This window comes from Hemicordylus capensis, chromosome 2 (assembly GCF_027244095.1).
Source record: "Hemicordylus capensis ecotype Gifberg chromosome 2, rHemCap1.1.pri, whole genome shotgun sequence".
Lineage (NCBI taxonomy): Eukaryota > Metazoa > Chordata > Lepidosauria > Squamata > Cordylidae > Hemicordylus > Hemicordylus capensis.
This window is the reverse complement of record NC_069658.1, coordinates 369271547-369294162: the sequence shown is the minus strand read 5'-3', so window position 1 is coordinate 369294162 and position 22616 is coordinate 369271547. Positions and strand designations below refer to the sequence as shown.

Below are 22616 nucleotides of genomic sequence, written 5' to 3'. Positions count from 1 at the left end.
AATTGCTGCTGCAAGAAACTAACATTTAAATGGAACAGGTCAGCAACAAACATTAACTATGACCAGGATTTGCAAAGACATAGAAGAAACTTTTTTGATTCCTTCATAAGAAGCAGTTGAGGATAGTCCTAACAGGGATTTTGTATAATCCTTTTTATGTATACATATCACAGTGGTAATGAGTGTTGAGAGAAAAAATTGGATGGAAAGCTTTTCTTCTGTATAAATGTCTCACACACACACTTAACAACACAACCCAATCAGAGGACAACAGCCATATACTGCACAAATAAATGGCTTCAGTTCTTGCGCAAAAGAGGGCTTCAGTTTGGAACATACTGCAACATCTGGATCTAAAATTTGCATCTGAACACAGCCAAACAGCACAAGCTGAGAGGCCAAAGCTTAAAAAGAAGTGACAATATTATGGGCAAGTAGGAAGACTACTTCCTGACCAACTTGGAGAAGCACTTTTACATTTATAAAGAACAATCAGCAAGATTGTATAAAGAACTGATCAGCAAGAAAGGAGGTAGTGTTCAATAAAGATACCTAGATGAGGAGGAACTCTCTCTCCTCAAGGTATTAAGGTGAAACAAAGATGGTGCAAGACAGACAGCAACATTGGTTGGAGTCATCTGATTTTCCTTCACAAAAGCCACTACTTCTCTCAGAAAGAGCAGCAGAATTTTCAAAGCTTCACGATTTTCATCTGGAAGCAGAAGAACAGCAGCTTGGACAGCACAAAACTGCTGCTCTTTTGGCAGATCTAGACAAAAAAAATGGGAGGGACATAAATCATATTAGAATTATTTATACACCACTATTCAACAAAGACTTTCACAAAGAAGTTTACATAGCAAAAACAGTAAGAAGGTTGTCCCCTGTCCCAAAATAGGCTCACGGTAGAAAAAGAAACACTAGAAAGACACCAAAAATAGCCAGAGGCATGCTATGTTGGGTTGAAAAGTTATTTTAATTATTAGATTTTTATACCACCTCACCCAGATGGCTCTAGGAGGTTCACAAATATAAAAATAGATAAAATATGAATAAATAACTCATTAAAACAAAATTAAAACCAGTTTAAATTCATTTCAGTACTCACTAAAGGCCAGGCCGAAAAGATACGTTTTTAGGGCTCTTCTAAAAGGTGGCTAAAGCATCTAATATCCATAAAGAGCACATTCCAGAGCCCAGGAGCAGCTACAGAAAAAGCCTATTCCCAAGTCACCACCAGACCAGCTGATGGTGGCCAGAGATGGACCTCTCCTGATAACCTTAAAGTGCAGTGGGGATATGCATGCGGTGGTCTCCAAGGCTTCATTCGTCAGCTGGGTACCGGAGAGGACAACAGGACCATAGTAGAAGGGCGCCTTGGTGTACACACACACACACACACACACACACACACACACACACACACACACACCACAACCCTGGAAGCTGTGGGACTGTCATCCCCTCTTGCTCAATTGTCCCCATGCCCCTAGGTGGGGATCATACAACTGTCTCTTAATAGTGACGGTAGCTCTGCCCCAGCTAGACACATGAGAACCACTACCTTAATAAGATGTGTCTTTGCTCAGTTAGCAGAAGTTTCAGAACCACAAAGAGAGAGGACAGCATCTTACCACCAACGACTTTATATTTATTCTTTCAGTAGAACATAGTAGGGATATGCAAAACAGTTCATGGTCGGAACATTCCAACCATGAACCAGGCCATTTCTAGTGTTCCAAGCTCAGAAGAGAACAACCCCATTCCAACTCAGAACACTCAAAATGTTCCAAGCACTATTTTGAACTCCAAAATGGCACTCTTCTGGCCTCTATGCACTCATGGCAACCTTTGTATGGTCAGCAAATGGCTGCTGCATGTGTGCCAAGCCAGAAGAGCACAATTTTGGAGTCCAAAATGGTGCTCAGAACATTCTGACTCAGAACAGAGTCATTTCATCGCAACCACCAGTTCGACTGGTTGTTCCGATGGAACATTCTGGGGATTCTGCATTCCGTTCCAAACTCAGAACAGAATGCAAAATCAGTTTTGTGCACATCCCAAAAACATATCTGCCCAACCCTATAATGCCCATCTATTTATCATGACAGAAGGATACATATCCAGAAGATGCAATTTATGCTCACTTTATGGAAAGTCTGATTTCTCTAAGATTATTCTGGTCATGTACAGACCAAAGCTGCAAGTCTTCTTAAGTCTCTGCTCAAACACCCCTCACATTAAAAAAAAAAAAGCCCACATTGAAACTATTCAAGAAATGTATTGTCCTCTGCACAATACATTTCTATTGTACATTCAATACAAATATGTTGTCCTCTCTCTTGTCTCTAACATCAGTTTATAACAAATTATTAGGAGCACCTAAAAAATCTAGAAAAACCCATGTTTCATTTTCAGCATCAGCTTCTTATTGTACCTTGTTGCAGTTTTTAATGGTCTATTTATTACATTTATATCCTGCCTTTTTCCCCTCATAAAAGTGATGTGTGTGTCCAGGCACTGACCAAAACTTAGACCTGCTTAGCTTCAGCAAGTTGGCTCTATCATGTGTATCATGCACCTTGGGATCTATCATAGTTACATTATGATGATTCTATTATTGTACTTTTTATTTACATGATTTTAATAGGTTTTACTTACTGTAAGCCACCTTAAACCCAATGCACATGGAAGTGATATAGAGCTACTATAAATATTTATAATATAGTCAGAACAAAGTTAAAACTACATACACTGGTAGATGTGGAGAAAAGATTCACAGAGCTTGCTAGTGAATATAGGTTCTGGAAGGTCTCTGAAATACTGCTTTACCATGTCAGCCACATCAAATGCTGACTGCCCCTCATAAATTACGTTGTTTGGGTCATTTTCATTCATTTCTCTCAAAGAGAGGATCCTAGATTTCACACCAGATTTTCGGAAGAGGCCAACCTATGAATGGGAACATAGAAAAGTAAGGATCCAACCCACCAAAGAATTCCCATTGACTATGTATGGAATTACTATGTAGCCATATATCCACAATGGAAAGCTATCCTCTTTGCTAAGCAGGGTCGATTCTGGTTTATATTTGAATGGGAGACTACATGTGTGAGCACTGTAGATATTCCCCTCAGGGGATGGGGCTGCTCTGGGAAAGCATCTGCATGCTTGCATGCAGAAGGTTCCAAGTTCCCTCCATGGCATCTCCAAGATAGGGCTGAGAGAGACACCTGCCTGCAACCTTGGAGAAGCTGCTGCCAGTCTGCATAGACAATACTGAGCTAGATGGACCTATGGTCTGACTCAGTATATGGCCGCTTCCTATGTTCCACAATCTGTATATTTGGCACTTTGATAACTACTAATGGTCTGTGAACAAAATACAATAATGAAAAACTGGAGGAAAGGGTGGCTTTTTGTTGCTATTTAACTAGGATAAGACATTGTTGATAAAACTGCTAGAACATGGATTATGAATCTGTCCTCAAATGTATGTATCCATTCATCTATAGAAGAAGATGTACTATATTGTCACTGACAATAATTCATACATATGTTCACCATGCTCTCTACTGCTCTTAATGACTTAGAGCTGATGAACATTTAAACTGGCTCTATTAGCACTGGACCAATAAATGTGTTGGAACATAGGAAACATCCATTCCCAAATCCTTAACTGATTATCTTGTTTAATTATTCTAATCGTAAAACCAAAAAGGTTTTTAAAAATGAATATGCCAATAAAGAGGTTCAAATCTTGAGGCAGAGCTGAAAAGTGGCTAAGCCAAACCCCTGGATGCCTTTAAGAGGGGGTTGGATAACTTCATGGAGGACAAGTCTATCAATGGCTACTAGTCTGATGGCTATAGGCCATCCTCCAGCCTCAAAGGCAAGATGCCTCTAAATACCAGTTGCAGGGGAGCAGAGATAGGAAAGAAAGCATACCCTCAGCTCTTGCCTGTGGGCTTCCCAGAGGCATCTGGTGGGCCATTGTATGAAATAGGATGCTGGATAGACTTGGGCCTGATCCAGCAGGGCTTTTCTTATGTTTATGCCAAGTCATAAGCACTTTCCATTACACCATGAAAAAAAGTTAATTAGCAGAATAAATTGGTAAGGGGTGGTAATAACAGTTTGAAATGGTCAACAGACATCACAAAATACATATCCAGGGCAGGCTAATCAGAGAATTTGTACTTGTTTAATAAAGTACTAACTTCCACATGAAAAAAACTACCTATCTCACTTTCAGTTACAGACTGTGCAAGTATGAGCCAGCAGAGACATACACCTGGCATGATCCAACAGCATTTCATATTGTTACCTGATCAAGAAAATTGTCTCTTAAGTAGTCCATAGCTTGGAGTATGCTCCTTGGAACTGGATGACTCATTCTCTGGACATTTAACAGTAAAGGTACTCCAAATACATTTTTATCTTTATAATCAGGGGCTTTTATTTTTCTAATGAACTTCGGAACAGTCCTGAAAATACATAAGGAATGCATTAGCTTACAAGGTTTCAGGGCGGTTCTGGTTTGGAATGCAAATCAGGGATTCTGAATGCAAACTAATAGTTTGACCAAAGCATTTCAATAATAGAAATAAAGTAACCGGTGCCAGCAGCATGACACAACTATGGCAGTCCCCATTCCCCTGATCTTAAACACTTATGGCCCTCTACAACCCTCCTTCACCCACTTTGATAGTCCCCTGCCAAAGAACTCCAAGTTATAGCAAACACAATTAATTTTTGTAAGCAGATAACAGAATCTTCTATATATTTATTTCTCTTAGACATACTCATCACTAATCCCATGTGTGGCAGCTCTCACAAGAGTTTGGAGAGCTGCCAGATAGTGATGGGGATGGGCAGCTGGCCGGGAGTTAACGGCGGTGGCAAGTGGGCAAACAACGGTGCTGGACGGCAAGAGAGCGAGGAGGCGAAGGCAGGAGAAGAAAATGCAGTGGAGGCAGGCGAGGAGGAGGAAGGAAATGGTGAAGGGGGCAGGTGGCCAGGTGGGAGGGGGGAAGACAGGGCGGGCGGGAGAAAGCTGCAACGGCAACAGGCAGGGGAGGAAGGGAACAGCCAGGCGCAGAGAACTAGAGGTGCAGGTGCTCTGCACCCGGCCCAGCTAGGATACACTAATTTGTTAGTTGATGCCAACCACAGAATATGTGGGATTCAGCACAGAATTCTTCAGTTGTTAGAAGACTTTGACTTTGTGATGAAGGAATACACTGGAACAGAAGTACACGAACAGACACCATGAACAGACTGAAAAACATTTTGGGAGACAGCTATTACTCCATGATAACTCCATTCCCAATGCAAGATAAGTTCTCTTTACTTTAAACAACAACCATCACCTTGAGATAAATTCAGTCTTTTCATTCTGACTTACCAGTTCCATCCTTGCTTGCTGGAAGGAGAATATCTGTCCATTAAAGTAGTCAGTTTTAACAAAGCAAGTTTTTGTATTCGGTTTAGGCGAGCTGCTGACTGACTGTCAATTAGTAGAGAGAAATTTCCCAAACTTGTGCATTCTTCAGTAGGCCAGTGTCTCCTCACACATCTGAACAACAAACATTTTCATTAATACTCTTTGGTGTGAATGCTCTTTTCCCCATCCATTTCTCTTCTAAAATAGAAGGGGTTGTTTCTTCAGAACCCATCTAACAATTGTTCTTCATTTTATTTAGTTATCATTTCTCTATGTAAACCGCTTTGGAAACCTTTGTTGAAAAGTGGTACATAAATATTTGTTGTTGTTATGATTAACATTTTAAATATATATATATTTAAATTTAAACAAACTACAACATTGTTTTTAAATTTGAGATTGTTTAAATGCTTTAAATTTGTTTTAATTTATGTTTTATGGTAAACCACCCAGAGACACGAGTTTTAGGAGGTATATAAATGTTAAATAAAAAATATCGAGTATGTTAAATAAAATTAAAATGCTGAAAGTACTTCCGATGCCTTATTTCAATAATCCTTACATTAGCCCTAAAAAGTAAGCCTGCATTATCCAGTGGTGGATTTAAGCAGAGGCAGAGTAGGCACTTGCTGACAGCGGCAAAATTTGAGAAGTGACAAATTTTGCTGATCCTTAGATTCTGCCACCCCTCTCTGGGGGTGAAAGGAAGTTCCACCTTTTAGCAATGCTGCTGTGTGGGCAGCAAGGGAGAGCTCCTCCCATCTCTCGTCCCTCCTCCCAAATGACTGCACAGCTTGTCTGCAGTCTGTTATAGGCCTTTCTCCGCACATGGAGAAAGGCACATCATGGACTGCAGATGGGGTGTGCAGTTATTTCAGAGGAGGGATGAGAGATGGAAGGAGCTCTCCCTCGCTGCCCTCACCGCCCACACAGCAGCATTACTAAAAGATAACTTTCCCCTCAGCCCACTACCACCCTCCCCGCTGCAGCCACTGCTGCCCTGTTGCCTGCGTGGCGTTTTAAAGGTAAGTGGGGGGGACTTTCCCCTCCCACCAGCTGTCGCTGTGTAGCCTTTGCTGACCTTATACGCTGCGCACAGCAGAGGTTTTTAAGGAGAAAAGGGGGCACTTTCTCCCTCCACCCCTACCCTTGCTGCAGCGGTGGGCACGGCAAATCCTTGTCCACCTACAGGCAGCAAAAAGCCTAATCTGCTCCTGGTATTATCCAGATATTACAGATGTGGGTTGAGGCTGACAGAAAAGATAGTGGTTTGCCTAAGGCCAATTAACTGACCTGACATTTGAACGAGAGACTTCCTGACTCACACACTTACAGACTATACTTTTACCCACTATGCTATAACAGCTTAAGAAAAAAATCCCAGATATATTTAAAAATATATTTACACTTTAAATTTAATTCAAAATATGTAGCTGCAGCTGACCTGAGGGAATGTGCCGGTGTCAGTCTCATCACTGATTGCCTTACATACGCCAACTCTGTGAGACCATGTTCATCAACATGCCTGCAGTCTTCTTCACCATCTGTAACTGGCAATTCTTTTAGTCTCCCCTCTGAATGTTTTTTAATCTCAAGATGAATCTCCTTCGGGGAAGATGGGCATGGAGAAGTGGAGCAATTGGAATGACTGGCAGAGTCCGAGTCTCCATCATCAAAGAATTTCTCTGTCCACTGACTGACTAGTTTCCTTAGCCCATTAACATGTTCCATAACACTGTCTAGTTCTGTAAAAACGTCATCATCGTCAAGCTCTGAAGCGTCCATTTTGTTCAGATGAACAGGAATGCCAGGCACATTGTCATAAACACTCAGTCTGTTGTCCACCAATGAAAGAGAGCCAGGCAGCATTTCAGTCTCCTGAGGCGCTGTCTGAACCCTGTTCCTCCGGCACCCATGGAAACTCCCAGTCCTCCAGTTCACTGATGTGTTGTCTATGGGAGATAAGAGGCTATAGGTGAGTGCTTTGGGGAAAGTCCCAGGCTTATGGCCTTGTGGCACTTGAAATACTTTGTTCTCATGCAAATGCATTTCATTTTTGAAGTTATGCTCTGAAAAATCATTCCACAATGACAGCTTTCTGGAATCAAAGTTTTCAGCACAAATGTCTCTTTTACTGTGCCTCCTTACTTTAATAACAGGGCTTGGGGTGCTCACAGTGCTACTGTTTTCAGACTGGCTGCCGCTACTGCAGGTCTGTGGTGAATAAGAACAGGGCTGCATCCCCTGACCCTCAGTCACATCACAAATATTCACACAATTGAGGGTTCTCATCTTTTCTTCATTTAGCCCCTCTAAAAGGACAGGCTCGCTGATCGTGGGTTTAGCCTTTGAATGCGCTTCCCTCTTCGAACTGCTGCTTCTTATGCGTAGTTTCTCCATTTTTTTCAGGAAACATCTTCCCTTTTTATGCAATGGTTTATCCAAGAGCTTGTCCTCACGAGTTGCGTTCAGGGTGTCACTAGGAGAAGGAGAGCAACTGAAGGTAGAGTCAGAAGATGCTAGTTTGTGGGAGGAACATGTTGAAGAGCTCCTGCTTGTCTCAACATCCTCAAAAGTCTTTGGAAAGCTGATTAAATCACTGTCCCCACTGCTAGTGCTGTGAACTGAAGACTCGTCATTTCTTTCTCCATTATCAGAAAAGACTATGTCCCCACTGCCACTGCTCTTAAGTCTCAGACCATCAGGAACTGGTGCACCAGGGCCATCTAAGCTCTCCAGAGGAGACCATCTCTGGGCACTTTTTTCATAAGTCCATTTGTTACTTATTGCACAAGGCTCATCTTCTTCAGATTCATCACTCTTAAGGCAAATAAAGTTATTTAAGATAGCAGATACATAATCACAATATTGGCTTATGTTGACCTTTTTACTTGCTGCAAAACATTGTTTATTTTGTTTGTTCATTCATCTATTCATTCAATTTATTCCTTCCTTTAGTCCTTCCTAAAGTGGCTCAGGACAGTTTACATTAAAATTAAATTTAAAAACATTTAAACCAGATTAAAATTGAAATTAAGATATTAAAAGCCAGGCTAAAATGATGGGTATAAGGCTCTCCTGAAGGCCTCCAAGAAAGATAATCCTCTTATATCCATGGGGAGTGTGTTCCACAACCTAGGGGCGACAACTGAGAAGCCCCTATCCTAGACCACCACCAGATGAACCAATATAGATCCCTCTTTCCTGATGCAGTCTCCCCGCAATGCCTCATCAAAAGAACTTCAAAGGTCAAATGATCGTCCAGGACAGGGGTAGGCAACCTTGGCTCTCCAGCTCTCGTTGAATTTAGGGATGCGCACAAAGCATTTTGGTGCCTCGTTACAGAGATGCCAAAACTATTTAAGCTGTCCCAGCCGAATCATTACAGCAGGGGTTGAGCAGTAGCTTTACAAGGAGGAAGACTGGTCTTACCTGCCCCTCTCTTGCTTTTCTGCCACTCCCCACCGCGGCATTAAAAGCTGAGCCGCGCGGCTATGTTGGCATGCAAATGGCATCCGCGCATGAGCAGACGCCATTTGCACCCTGATGCCACATGCTGGCTGCTGGGAGCAGCACCACAACTTCACGGCATGGCTTTTAATACTGACTGTGCCGCATTGGAACAGTGGAGGAGCAACGGGGGGCACTTCGGACCTGCTTTCTTCCCCTTAAAGCGGCTGCTTTCCACTCCCCAGATATGCACTAGTTGAATTACAACCCCATCATCCTCAGCCAAAATAAATTGTGGCTGGGAATTGTGTGAATTTCAGTTCAACAACAGCCGGAGAGCCAAGGTTGCCCACCCCTGCTCCAGAGCATTCCATGAGGTGTGAAAGACTGATGGAATGAACATTATGCAGAAGCACAATGCAAACATTTGCACACCACCTCTTTGGATCTTAGTCACAGCAAGCAAGTCCACTTGATTTCAATGGGAGCTATTCATGAATGATGGGTTTTAGGAATGGGATATTTCTAGTGACAACCTTGAACAACTAACATGGAACAGAAGACAGACATGTTTTAATTAATCATATCGTTACATAGCAATAGCAGCAATAGCACTTACATTTATATACCGCTCTATAGCCGAAGCTCTCTAAGCGGTTTACAATGATTTTAGCATATTGCCCCCAACATTCTGGGTACTCATTTTACCGACCTCGGAAGGATGGAAGGCTGAGTCAACCTTGAGCCCCTGGTCAGGATCGAACTTGTAACCTTCTGGTTACAGGGCGGCAGTTTTACCACTGCGCCCACCAGGGGCTCACACATGTAAAATGTGTGACTTTATGCAATCATCTATGCTGTTAAAACACACACACAGAGACATACCCGCTTTGTTTGTCGACTTATTTCCACTTTCATTGCTGCACACTTATTCAGTGTATTTAACCGCCTAGAGACAGGGAGATAAGAATTAAGACTTTTAACCAAATTTCTATCCTTTCACAATAGCACTCAATCCACTGAAGTTCTTGCACAAAATTAATTTCAACCATCTTACATAAGTTGTACTTTTCTTAGCCAACCACCAAGGACCGTTTCCACAGATTATGTTTACCTATTAATGTTCTTAAACTATACAAAGGGAAACAGTCACAAACATGTGCCTTCATAATGCACAGACGACTACACTGAAACAAGTGCCTGGCAGTGCTCCTGGAATTTTGACAGAGAGGTATAGACTGGAAACACTCAATTAACTACAAGTATACAACACCTTCTATATTGCACAAGCCAAAATATATTTGTGGACATTACTAGAAAATATACTGTATTCAACCCTTTCCAAAATGTATTTTAATAACATAAGAAAGAAAGTGTAATGTGACTGTTCCCATGTGCAGCCTAACCAGGGCTAGGGAAGCTAAGTCTTGGTTAGGTTGTGCATGAGAACTGACAAGATTGGGCAAGCGCGCCGTTAATCCAGGCTCCAGAATCATGCCCCCTCCTCAGGCTATGTTTAGCCTGAGGAGACAGAGACCAGTGCCTAGAGCACCCATCTCCTGTGGAATCTTCCAATGCACCACACTCAGCATGTATAGCATTGTGGGACAGCCGGAGGCTGGGTGCAGCAGTGGATCATATGGGAGCACCATTTGCACTACCAGCACCATTCCATGGCTCATCTGGGGGCAGGGGGAGGTAGGTTTTGTGCAGGCTTCCCCCTACCCACCCAGTCGTGTGAATGGCTCCAATGTGGGCAAAATAACACAATTCATTCCATGTTGGGTACAAGGAAAAACATTATGGAACTGTAATACAGGGGTACGATCATATTGTTCATTATTTTAAGTAATCTGATGACATCTTGGCCATGAAGCAAATAAAGGGCAACCAAGGCACACCCTGTGTCTTTCCAGGGAAAATTTGAGTTGCGTGTTTTTTCCATAATGACTAAATTTCAGACTGTTGCTATCCACCGATGAACACTTTGCACTGCCTTATCTTTCCATTTTTTGTTCAAGGACAGGTTTAGCACTCAGTAAAACCCTCAAAAAAATAAATAAATGTGAATTTTACCATTTTAGAGTCAACTATCTGAAGAGGCACTCTTTTTAATTTGAGCAGTTAGTTTAAAAGGTCAAATGTGTTAGTGAGGGCTACATATGATCTCTTGAAGAATTAAGCATCTTAGAAAAATGTTATTCTTTAATTTGTTTGCAATTAAGCAATTACCCTGGCACTCCCCGGTGTAAGGCATGTATAGGTAGGGATGCCATAATACTGGGAGAGGTGCTGTTAGCTAAACACATGGTATAAACTGTATCTATATTACTACAGCTGCTCTGGCAAAATGTCAAGCTCTTTAGTGCCTCCAGCATCTTACCAAAGCACTCTTCAAAAGAATTCTAGTGCCTAATTTTACAAATTGTGCTTTGTTAATCATTGTAGCTTTCTGAATACTTGGAAAAATTGAGTTGGAGTAGAGAATAACATAAAAATAAGGATGTTAGTAGGGAAAAACTGTTAGGAGTGAAGAAAAAGTTGGTCCACTGCCTAATTTGGAATTTGTTACCTGTCCCATCTTAAAGGCTTTGGTTTGGCAACAAGAAGTTTAGATAAAATATCCTGCTAAGATGTTAAGCAAAGCTAAAGCAACCTAAGAAAATGTAAACTCCAACCTCTTCCAGTTTAAAATCTCAAAACTCCCATTCCTCATCCACAACAAACTAAACTGTGCCTGAAAGACAGAATTGATTCCTGAAGGTGTTCTTGGTAAACCTGAGAGAGTATGTTCTTTTAGCTATGTTGAACTTGAACTTTTGAAAGGACTTCTAAGTCATGCATGGCACCTGGACATAAGCTTAGGAATCAGCAGAAAATCCAGCACAGATGCTAGAGAAGAAGTACAACAGTGACTCATTCCCAACAGGAGCAGGAGGTAGGCTGTCATTTCTTCCCCAGTCATCCAGAACAGATGCATGAAGTTTGGCTCAAAGGTTACTAAGGCATGAATGATGGTTACCAGGTGCAAATTAGAAGGCAGTGGAAGAGAAAGGGCCTGAGGTCTCTTTGCCATACAATCAGCAAGAGAGCTCCTGGCCTGCAAGAGTGCTCCAGGCCTGCAATTCTAGATGCTGTGATAAATACTTGTACATGGCCATCCCAAAGTTGGAAACCTGAGGGAATACACTGGATATTCCAATCCATTGTAGGATATTCCATATCATCCTGTAAACATGACTGAAGTCTAGTGTCTTCTTTTGGTAGCACCACTGAGTTCTTCCCACATGATCTTTCTTAAACTCACAGGTGTCTACAATGGAACAGAATAGAAAATGTGTATGACCCAAAGTACATGTATATATGGACATATGGGATTTCAGGAATTGCTGTATCCTCATATTATCCTCTCTCAACCACGTCTCCAATTAATATCAGCAAGGATCATGGGGACTGCTGAAGTATATACATATAAGTTGAAAACATGAGCAAACTTGAGATGAATGCTTAGACGGAATGTATCAATTCCTTAGCATTCTGGACAAAACGGTTTTAAAGATATGTGAGTACCTATGTACGGATATATAATACTTCTAAGTATAACAATATACTCATCCCATCATATACATATCTGGGGGTGGGGCAAAATAAATGCTTCACACAGTTCTATTGACTTCATAAAGTGCTTTCACAAACCTCAGGATCTCTGTCCTAGAAATCTGTTTCTGGGCTGAAGGAAAATTGATTACATTTACCTGTACAGGGATTCTATTGCATCTTGATCTAAAAACTCATGATCTTTTCTCACAGTTTTTATATCAACAGGGAACTGCATATCTGTAAACACAAGTTCAGAACAGTAAGTGTTAGTTTTTGAAACATACAGAGGCCAGCATCCATACTAATGAAGCACTCTCCCATTCCCCCTGAAGCCAACTACAGCTTCCAAAGGTATGTCCCTGAGGACGAGTGAGAATTCTAAACCTCATCCTTTTGTAGGCTAGCACACCAAGTCCAAGTGTGACTGGACCTGTCCAGTCAAGAGAGAAGATGGAAAATGGGAGCCAAGAAATGCAAGAGTCTTCCCTGTCTAGCTGTTTGTCAAAGCAGGAATGGTTCAATTTGGCAATTGCTTAGCAAAAGGTGGTGGGAATGGGGAGGGGGGCAAACCTAGTCTTTGTTTCAACACAATTTCTACAAAGCAGTCACAATCAAGCTGAAACCTGCCAAATTTTGAAACATACCTACGCTTGCCCTGTTTGTCAGACAAGACTTCATACAAGATGATTTAGTTTGTGACACACAACCAACAACTCTGTCTTATATAAACCTAACAAAAACACAAAGTAAGCTAGCCCACAGTACTCTTCATGTTGGCAGACTGGGATTGTTGGGACTATTCTCATCCTCATGGCTACATTTTATATCAACCACTGGAAGCCACAAAGCATTTCTCTAGGTACCAACAGGAAAGAGGCAATTCTGTCCTCTTTTTTTTTTTAAATTGCAATTGCATATAGGAACAAGATTATTTTGCCAGTGGTACCAAAACTGGACAATAACTTTCAGTACTGTCTATCTGTTAGACTGATCAACTAATAATATCCTAAGTGAAACTGCATATTCCTCTGGATGTTCCAGTGCCGATGTATACAAATAGTCAAGCCCTGAATGAACTTACATTGATCAATCAATGTAAGTTCATTAAGGGCTTGACTATTTGTATACATCGACACTGGAACATCCAGAGGAATATGCAGTTTCACTTAGGATATTATTAGCTGATCATTCTAACAGATAGACAGTACTGAAAGTTATTGTCCAGTTTTGGTACCACTGGCAAAATAATCTTGTTAGCTCTGTTATGGACAGCCACAAGCATTTATGCTATAGTTGTCACAAATTCAAGGAACTTGTTTTTGAACACACTTCCATTATTCGGTTCATCAGGATATTATGAGAGTGCCAGTACCTTCAAACATCTGAGCATACTGGGGAAAACCAGCTGCCTTCAGCCAGTCACAGGCTTCTTTGGCTTCAATTTCTGCAAGAAAAAAAAAAAATCTAAAATACTGATTTTCAATACTAAGTAAGAAACTCCAACAAGTCATGCCAATAGCTCTAAATCAACCCACTTATTCTCTGGAAAAGTTTGTACCCTACATATAAATAAAATTTTACTCCTCATACAAACACAAACATTGAGCATTTAAGTATACATCTGATGCATTTTCCCCACAATTGCAGGTGACACTCATAGTATTAGAGCTTGACTTATGTAAGTCTCCAGAGAATGTCAGCTTTGGAGCATCGTTTAGGAACATAGTAGGCTGCCATATACTGAGTCAGGTCCATCTAGCTCAGTAAGACTGGCAGCGGCTTCTCCAAAATTGCTGGCAGGAATCTCTCTCAGCCATATCTTGGAGATGCAAGGGAGTGAACTTGGAACCTAGATGCTCTTCCTAGAGCGGCTTCACCCCTAAGGGGAATATCTTTCAGTGCTCACACATCGTCTCCCATTAATATGCAACCAGGGCAGACCCTTCTTAACTAAGGGGACAAGTCATTCTTGCTACCACAAGACCAGTTCTCCTCTCTTATATCCTGATATCATTTGTATATCAGGATAAATTTCAAAAGCAAAAGCAAATACTATCTGAATCTAAAATATTATGTGGAGAAGAAAAAGTTAAATACCACAACTGTGCCAGGAAATGTCTGTTGCTCTGTATTCTGAATTAGTCACACTAATGTTCTGATAGGTATCCTACAATCTTTTCAGAAAGCAACAGTTTGACATGATGCCATAGCTATTCCTAGTGTATTTTATGTGTGTTTCACAGTTTACCAATCTATGACACCCAGCATTTGGCTCAATTAAACAGATGTCAGGAACTAACTACTCAGTTTGTGGCAATTAATAAGAATTCTGTGGCTGACACTACAACATTCTCACAGGAACGAGGAAAAAAGGAGAACTTTGCAGAACTACAGAACATTCACCAGATGCCTTAAAAATGTAAACAAGTTTAATATATTTCTGGAAGAGCATAGGCCAGCAGCCTCCAATGTGAACAAATATTGAAAGTTACTGTGTCCCTTGTGAAGAAGGAACACAGATCCCATATGGAATACTGGCCCACATCCCATGCAGGAAACTGCCAATATAAGTGAGAGGCACATGTGCCACTTCTGAGACACTCTACAGCTTACCAGCGCTGTTTATGAAAGCGGGGCTGCTCCATGGCTACTAAGGAGTGTGCCATCGCAAGTGCTATGGCACACTCCTTAGTAGCCACGGAGCAGCCCCACCACTCTACCAGCTACAAACAGCAGTGGTATGCTGTGAAGCGGCTTGGAAGCAGCACAAGTGCCTTTCACTTAGATCAGTGGTTTCCTGCATGGTATGTAAGCCACTGTGTCCAGTTCAGGGCATGAAGCTTTGTAAACAGTTGCTGAACAATGGAATTTCTAAAATGGCAATGTAGGCTCTTAGGTATACAATCTGACACTACTAGAATACATGGCAGTTGCTTGCCCAATTGCCCTCAAAGCTGGTGGTGCTTTTCTCTAGGGAGTGAAGTATGGGGGGGGGGTTTAGGAACCGTGTGGCAGTTACTTGGCAGCTACTGAGACACTTCTCTACTCTCATTACTGTACAAGCCAAGTCACTTGCAGCCTTTGTCCACTACCTACCACTGTTTGGGACAGCAAAGGCAAGATCTTGGGGCAGGAATAAAGCATATTCTGAGTCAGGAAGGGCTATAGTCAAGAGGTCTGTTTCAGAAAGACATTCAAAAATAAGACAAGGTCAACAGCTTTGAAGTCCATTCAGAAGCACTGCCAGAGACAAGCTCTTCTGAAATGGAACAGTCAAACCAGAAAGAGGTCAGAAAAGAGCAAGGGGCAGTATAATAGCAACAATGGTGGACATATAAAGATGGACGCAAGGCTGCCAAGAGTAGCAGGAATGGTTTCAGAGAGATGGTAAAGCAAGGGATCAACAGCATTCAAGTACTAAGCAACAGAGCCCCTGGTGGCGCAGTGGTAAAACTGCCGCCCTGTAACCAGAAGGTTACAAGTTCGATCCTGACCAGGGGCTCAAGGTTGACTCAGCCTTCCATCCTTCCGAGGTCGGTAAAATGAGTACCCAGAATGTTGGGGGCAATATGCTAAAATCATTGTAAACCGCTTAGAGAGCTTCGGCTATAGAGCGGTATATAAATGTAAGTGCTGTTGCTATTGCTATTGCTATAACGTGATCTTCAATAAAGAACCACAAGATGATCTGGAAGTAGTGATCCAGCCCAAAGACTAAAGCCATGCAAACAGGCAATGTCTCACGTAAGATCAAGCCTACCGAAAGAATGAATGATGGAACACTCAGACTACAAAAAGGCAAGGCTCTCTGTCAAAAATTTGGTGTTCCCAATATGGACAGCCAGCCATCTCTCCCCTTCCTGGGGGTAGGGGGCAGATCCAGACCACATAGAAGCCGGCTCAAGCCCAGCCCAAGATCACCACTGTACTATGCACTGCATTATGGAGTTGGTGAAAAGCCAAGGATTTGTCACCATGGTACAAGCATCCTTAGCCAGTCAAGAAAGTATCACAGCATTACATTTTGTACACACTACCAGACAGGGGAAGTCCCTTGGTAACCATGCTTGGTCCTACTATTTTGTTAAGAGCTAATTTGAGAAGCTTCTTCTTTTGCAGAAACTGGAGATTCTTGGAAGCTCATCAGCAGGCAGGTTTTTCAAAGTTTATTCCAATATCAGGCTCTTTCCCCCCTGAATTGGCTGAGCAAGACTTGCTTTAAAAGACAAACAAACATGACAGATCCCAATATGTTTTATGAGATTATTAGCATATGGTGTGGGATTCCAGAGCCAACTCCAATATGACCCCTTTCTCCTTGCATGTACGACACATTTCCTGGCTTTCTAAACATTTGAATAGTTGAAAGTTTCCACTTCCTGCTAGCCTCTTTATGCTAGCAAAGATTAAAGACCAAGCAGCAGTTCAAAATGAATTGTTCTCCCTTACTAAACAGTCACTGCTAGATCTTTTTGAGGATTTATACAAACATGCATCATGAATCTTGGCTACTTTTTTCATTTTGTGTTTGCAGAATAGAGCATCATAAACAACCAAAGCTTAGAATGCTACCAGGTCAGATCAACCCATGCTCAAGAGAACAAGACTGTTCTAAATTTTCTTCAGCATCAGGACAGAGATAGCAAATATATCCTTTTCTCTACAAAATCTGTAATCCAAAACTGAAGTATGACAGGAAAAAGTTAAGCCAGAGAGAACAAAACAATAAAATGGAAATTTAATGTCATTGGTCACTTCCATTCTTGTAGCTGTGTGTACGCTTGCAACTACAGATTCAGAGCTGAAAACAATAGTCAAGGTTTAAAATTATTTGGTTTAGCAATTTAAAATGTATATTTAACTTATACAAGAATAATTTTTTAAAACTACACAACATAAAAAATAACCGACACGAACCATTTAAATAAACCCTAAGCATTACATTCCTAACAATCTCTATTAAGATTTTTGGGCATGATTCTACTAATATAAACTTTAATAACTGGATGTCAGATATACGACTTGGCTACCTCATTCATCAACACATCTTATACCTCATTTTCAAATGCAGATTGGATTTGGATGCAGATCACCACCCTGGTTTGAAAGTATTCCTAAAGCTTCAGTTATCCAAGAGTTTTACAATAATCACATCTGATGTACAACTGCCAGTTCCATTGCAGATTCCAATGGACTCCAATACTAGGACAATTGAGATTTGGTCAGCTCTCTCAAGTCACAAAAATTTAGTCATTAAGATTCAAAATACACATTCAAAAATAGAATGCTTGCCTCATTAGTGAATGTTCTTAAAGCTGTTTTAACCAGTTCTGCCTAATGGTGTGTGTATTTTATTATTTTAACTATTGTTATTGTATACTGTTTTGAATATTTAGAGTAACCTAGGAGGCAATGGTAAACCCCTCCTGTATTCTATCAAAGACAACCAGAGCGCTCTGTGGTCGCCAGGAGTCTACACCGATTCGACGGCACACTTTACCTTTTAAAGATATCTTAAATAAATAAATGCTGCCTTTTGCCTCTTTCATGTTTATCCTTAACACATTTGCATGGATATTACTTCCATTAAAATGTAATGGAATTTAGTGCCAATTCTAAATATTATTAGGCCAGGACATCCATATGATCAGCTCTATAGAAGTATTACAACAGATTTGCTCCCATTATATCTGTTCTAATACCTGTATGCTTTTTTTGCCCCTTGATATATTAATATTATGGCAGCAAAACATAATAAATTACTCAGCAGTGCTTGTTGTATTTAGACACAGAAAAGCAAGCTATTCCAGAACTAAACTTAATACTTCTGCCTCTTACTCCTCTTGTTCTTGAAATCTTAGCCCTATTGTTCTACCCCAACACCCTCCATCTGCTTTAGAACCAGAAGAGACATGCATGGGATCTGCTTGGCAGCTTCATCAGCCAGATGCTAGGCCCTGGAATGTGCATTTCCTAACTGCACCAACAGATTCTTTGTGCAGCCTCCTGTGGGATAGCTCATTGTTGACTGTGGCTACAGCTGGGAGTCAATGCTGAGGCCAACATAAGGTCATGCCTTAGATCTATTTTATTGTCCTAAGTGGATATCTGTTCCTTACTGAAATAAATATTCTAGCAGCATTTGGTATATTTTTTTTCAAAAGAAAGATTATTCATATACTTTTCAATCACACTTTCTTTAAAACATATGCACCTACCAAATTTACAAAGTTTAAACCCTTTGTATATTGCAAGCCAAACATAACCCCACCATGACACATGACCAAATATGCCCATTTAAAGCTATGCTCAGAGCCAACAAGTATCTGGCTGATAAGACTACAATGGGATGTTATGCTGAAAAAGAGAGAGCATGACCATGTTCAAAATTCAAGTGGTAGCTCACAAGACAGTAAAGAGAGAGAGACAGAGAGAATGTGTTCCCTCTCCCATGCTTGCGTCCAGATGTGATGGCGCATTGCCCTCACTGCAGGGTGGCGGTATCTCTGTGGTTTCTGTCTCTCACACACATTTGCACAGTCCTATCCTATCAATATATAAAGCTACCATATGCCAAGTCAGACTATTGGTCCACCGAGGTACTGTCAACACAGACGAATAGTGTGTTCTCCAGCTGGAGGATCTTTCCCTGCCCTATTTGGAGATAACAGAGATAAGACTTTGAGGTGCTTTTCCACCAACATTGGGGCCTGTTTAGTTCAACTCAGTGTGTCCATCAGGTTTAGCACACTGTTTTCAGTGGTGCCTGCCAGAAGGCATGGAGAAGTTCACAATGCCATGGCTAACTCACAGATGGAGCTGTACCAAGCAGTGTGGCAGCATAAGTACTGTCAAACCCTACAGCAAGTCTAGTGCTCTAAGGCACATTTAATGGAAGTGCTTGTATCTTTAATAGGGATGTGTGTTCCAAACTAAGGAGTTCAGGATAGAGAGTACCAAATAAACAGCCAAGGATATGGCCACCACACCACCAGGTGAGAAGCCTTTAAAACACCACTATTAACACCTGATACATCTGGAAGCTGCAAACAGTATTTCCAGCAATGTAATATTTGGAAAATGCTGATGTTATGCAGCAGACAATGAAGAGTTAAAAACAAGAGTCAACGAAGATACAGTTTTAAATCACTTCCATGGACCATTTAAATGTCTGGATTTTAAGTGAGACTGTCATATACGTTGCACCACTGACCTAAATTCTTCAGAGCTGAGTAGAAGCAGGTTGCCATCAGCTTGCAATGCTTGCTTGATTTATTTGGAGAAAAAGCAACATCCCCCCACCTCCACAAGCCTAACGGAAGCACAAGCAACCATATCAAGCATGCAGCTCCTAAGCATCCACAAGCAGCAAACAGCATCCCATTCGACGTATGAATGGAACCATGTCTCCAAGTAAGGTTTAAACAAGGACTAATCACCACCACAGACTCACACACTCCTGCGCAGACACACACACATCACATATCGCAGAATGGGTGGCAATCCCTTCCCTAGCACGTGTTGGGGTGCAAAGGTGCAACTGTTCTCCCATTTCAGATATCAGACGCCCCCGGCGCCCCGCGAGGGTCCCCGTTCGTGGATAGGGAAGCACAGACTGAAGAATTGAGCTTTGGAAAATGAGTGTGCTCCCTCAGCTGTCCAGGCCGCCGTCCAATAATGCCCACCCCACCTCGAAGACGGGGGCTCACTGCCTTGCTCCCCAGCCAGCCAAATTCCTCCACCAGGGCTCCCTCACTCGACCACCTCTTGCTTTCTGGGAAAGTTCTCACGCCTACAGCCGCGCGCAGCATCGCGGCATGCCAGTTTGTGCTCCCTCAGCCCAGCTACTCGCGCGAGTCGCGTTCTCCCGACACCACGCGACAGAGGGACCCCCTCCCCGTCGTCGTCAATCGCACGTCGAAGCCAGCTGGCAGCAGCGCCTCCCCCCCCCCGCCCTCCCGGCGACCTGAAGCCAGACACTCACGCGTTAGCATCATCCTGCCGTGGTGGTGCCCTGCCCCGAGGCAGAGGCTCTCAGACTTCACTGTCCAAAGGGTCTTTTCGGCATCCCTCTGGAGCGAGAAGCAGCACCGAGGGGAGAGCAAGCGGTAGCAAGCGCGCCTTTCCAACCCGGGAGAACGCCGCGCTGCGCCCGCCTAATCTCTGCCCACGCAACGCTCGCGCCACACTAATGAGACGCGCCTGCGAGGCGCTCCCTCGGCTCCACCCACCCCGCTGCCTTTTTCTGGGTGGACTTGGGAACGCTGATGAAGGAGGAAAACCGCCGCAGGCTGCCAGCTGTCTCCCCAGCCTGCCAGGCACCTGGTGACTTCCCCCGTCGTTATTCTGCAGGAAAGGGAGGGGCAGTGTGACCCCATGGGAAGTCACTCACTGCTGTGGAGTCCGTGATTGATGACTGCAGACAAGGAGAAGGCCTGGGCAGAATGTCCTCTGCCTTGTTCTCTGTGCCGCCGGGAAAGGAAGAGATAGGATTTGCCACTGCACTTAAAAGCGGTGGGGGGGACGGAAAGGTCAAGAAGAAGGGGTCTTTCTATTGCAGCAGGTGCAGGAAATAAGGATATTCAAGTCAAATAGCCAAACACTTTCCCCACTATTGGGGTTTCAAGGAAAGCCACCTCCTGCTTTACCCACAGGCACACCAGTGGCAGCATTAGGGGGGAAATGGGGGTGGGGGAGAGTGCATTTCTGGATGGGCAAGCTGTGTCCCACACGCTAGGTTTTTGAAACAGAAATAATAGCAGAGCTCACATCAACACCCTCATCCTGAACATATTTTCACTGAAATAAATCTTTATCACCATCCTCTGTAATGGTACAAGAGAGTCTTGTTGCACATCTATTAAACTAGGTAGGTGGTTGCATGGTACAATTCTTCGGCCCAGTATTTTTTCATGCATTATGTAACCAAGTTTGCCACCATCTACAGTCAGCAGGGAGTCACAGACCGCTCTCCCCACAGCACATTTACAAATTACACAGATCACATCCACACATTATGTTTTGGAAGTGCACACCTATATACCTAATGGCTAAAGAGGCTTTTAATCATTTAGTTCAATCCTTCATCTCTGCATCTCGCAAGTAGCAGGGCTGGGAAAGACCTCTGGCTGAAACCATGGACGGCGCATTCTAAACCAGGATGGCTTTCCTCTGTATAAGGTACCTTCATATGTAAGATCACTATCTAAACCTTCACCCACAGATTACTTCACCAGTTTTCTGAACTCTCCAAGAGAGATTGCTCAGTTTCTCTAAAAGGCACTAGTTATTTCAGAACTATCACTAATTCGCAAAGTGCTCTGTAAATTTAGAAATCTGGAAACAGATACACTTGTCCCATGAACAGCACATGTAAATTGAATTAGGAAGTTATCAAGTGACAGATCACCACAGCTTGTTTTTGTTGCCTAAAGACCACTTCACCCAGCTAAGCACATTTCCTTTGTTATGCTTAATAAATAAAGACTTGGACAATATTTCCATTGACTTAACTGGAATCTTTGTGCATGAGATTTCATTTCCTACTCTCAGTCCTTTCAGTGACTGAAGCACACAATTAGAACACCATATTTAATAACTCTTCCATCTAAAAAATAAAAATGGACAAACCCTATTAACACCTTACTGCAGCCTGAATTAGAGAGCACGGATGTAACATAATTTTATTATGATTCTGAGAATTGTGGGGCCAGTTAAGCACATAACACTTCCAGCTGGATCAGGCCCAAGGCCCATCTAGTCCAGCATCCTGTTTCACAAGGTGGCCCATCTAGTCCAGCATCCTGTTTCACAAGGTGGCCCACCAGATGCTTCTGGGAAGCCTACAGGCAAGAGGTGAGGACATGCCCTCTCTCCTTGCTCAACTGGTATTTAGAGGCATTTAGAGACAAGATGCTTAGAGCACATGTGATAAGGATCAGATTGCACAGAGAGTGTACCCACCCCATCTCAGGATGCTGTCGCTGCGTGCAATCAAGTGATGTCAAGAGAGTACTGGGACATCTTTCAGTGACATCAGCATGGGCACACATTAGTATGACCCCATTCTTATTTCACATTTAATAACCTCAAAATGATTACCAGATGTGTTGTTTTTTTT

At 42.4% G+C, this 22616-nt stretch overlaps 1 protein-coding gene across 3 annotated transcripts in view; it reads right to left on the bottom strand.

The window, feature by feature from the left end:
• The window catches only part of LOC128342511 (rho GTPase-activating protein 7-like), a 131698-nt gene that overhangs the window by 17247 nt on the left and 91835 nt on the right, over window positions 1–22616 (bottom strand). For 2 of the 3 annotated variants that reach the window (XM_053289855.1, XM_053289854.1), the window contains 8 exons: window positions 13869–13940; window positions 12652–12733; window positions 9782–9845; window positions 6891–8266; window positions 5408–5578; window positions 4328–4487; window positions 2754–2952; window positions 553–769 (listed from right to left, as the gene is read on the bottom strand). In XM_053289855.1, the coding sequence (XP_053145830.1) occupies window positions 553–769; window positions 2754–2952; window positions 4328–4487; window positions 5408–5578; window positions 6891–8266; window positions 9782–9845; window positions 12652–12733; window positions 13869–13940 (2341 nt within the window). Of the gene's footprint in view, window positions 1–552; window positions 770–2753; window positions 2953–4327; window positions 4488–5407; window positions 5579–6890; window positions 8267–9781; window positions 9846–12651; window positions 12734–13868; window positions 13941–20480; window positions 20755–22616 lie in introns of those variants that run through there. The other variant, XM_053289856.1, reaches the window with a different exon arrangement.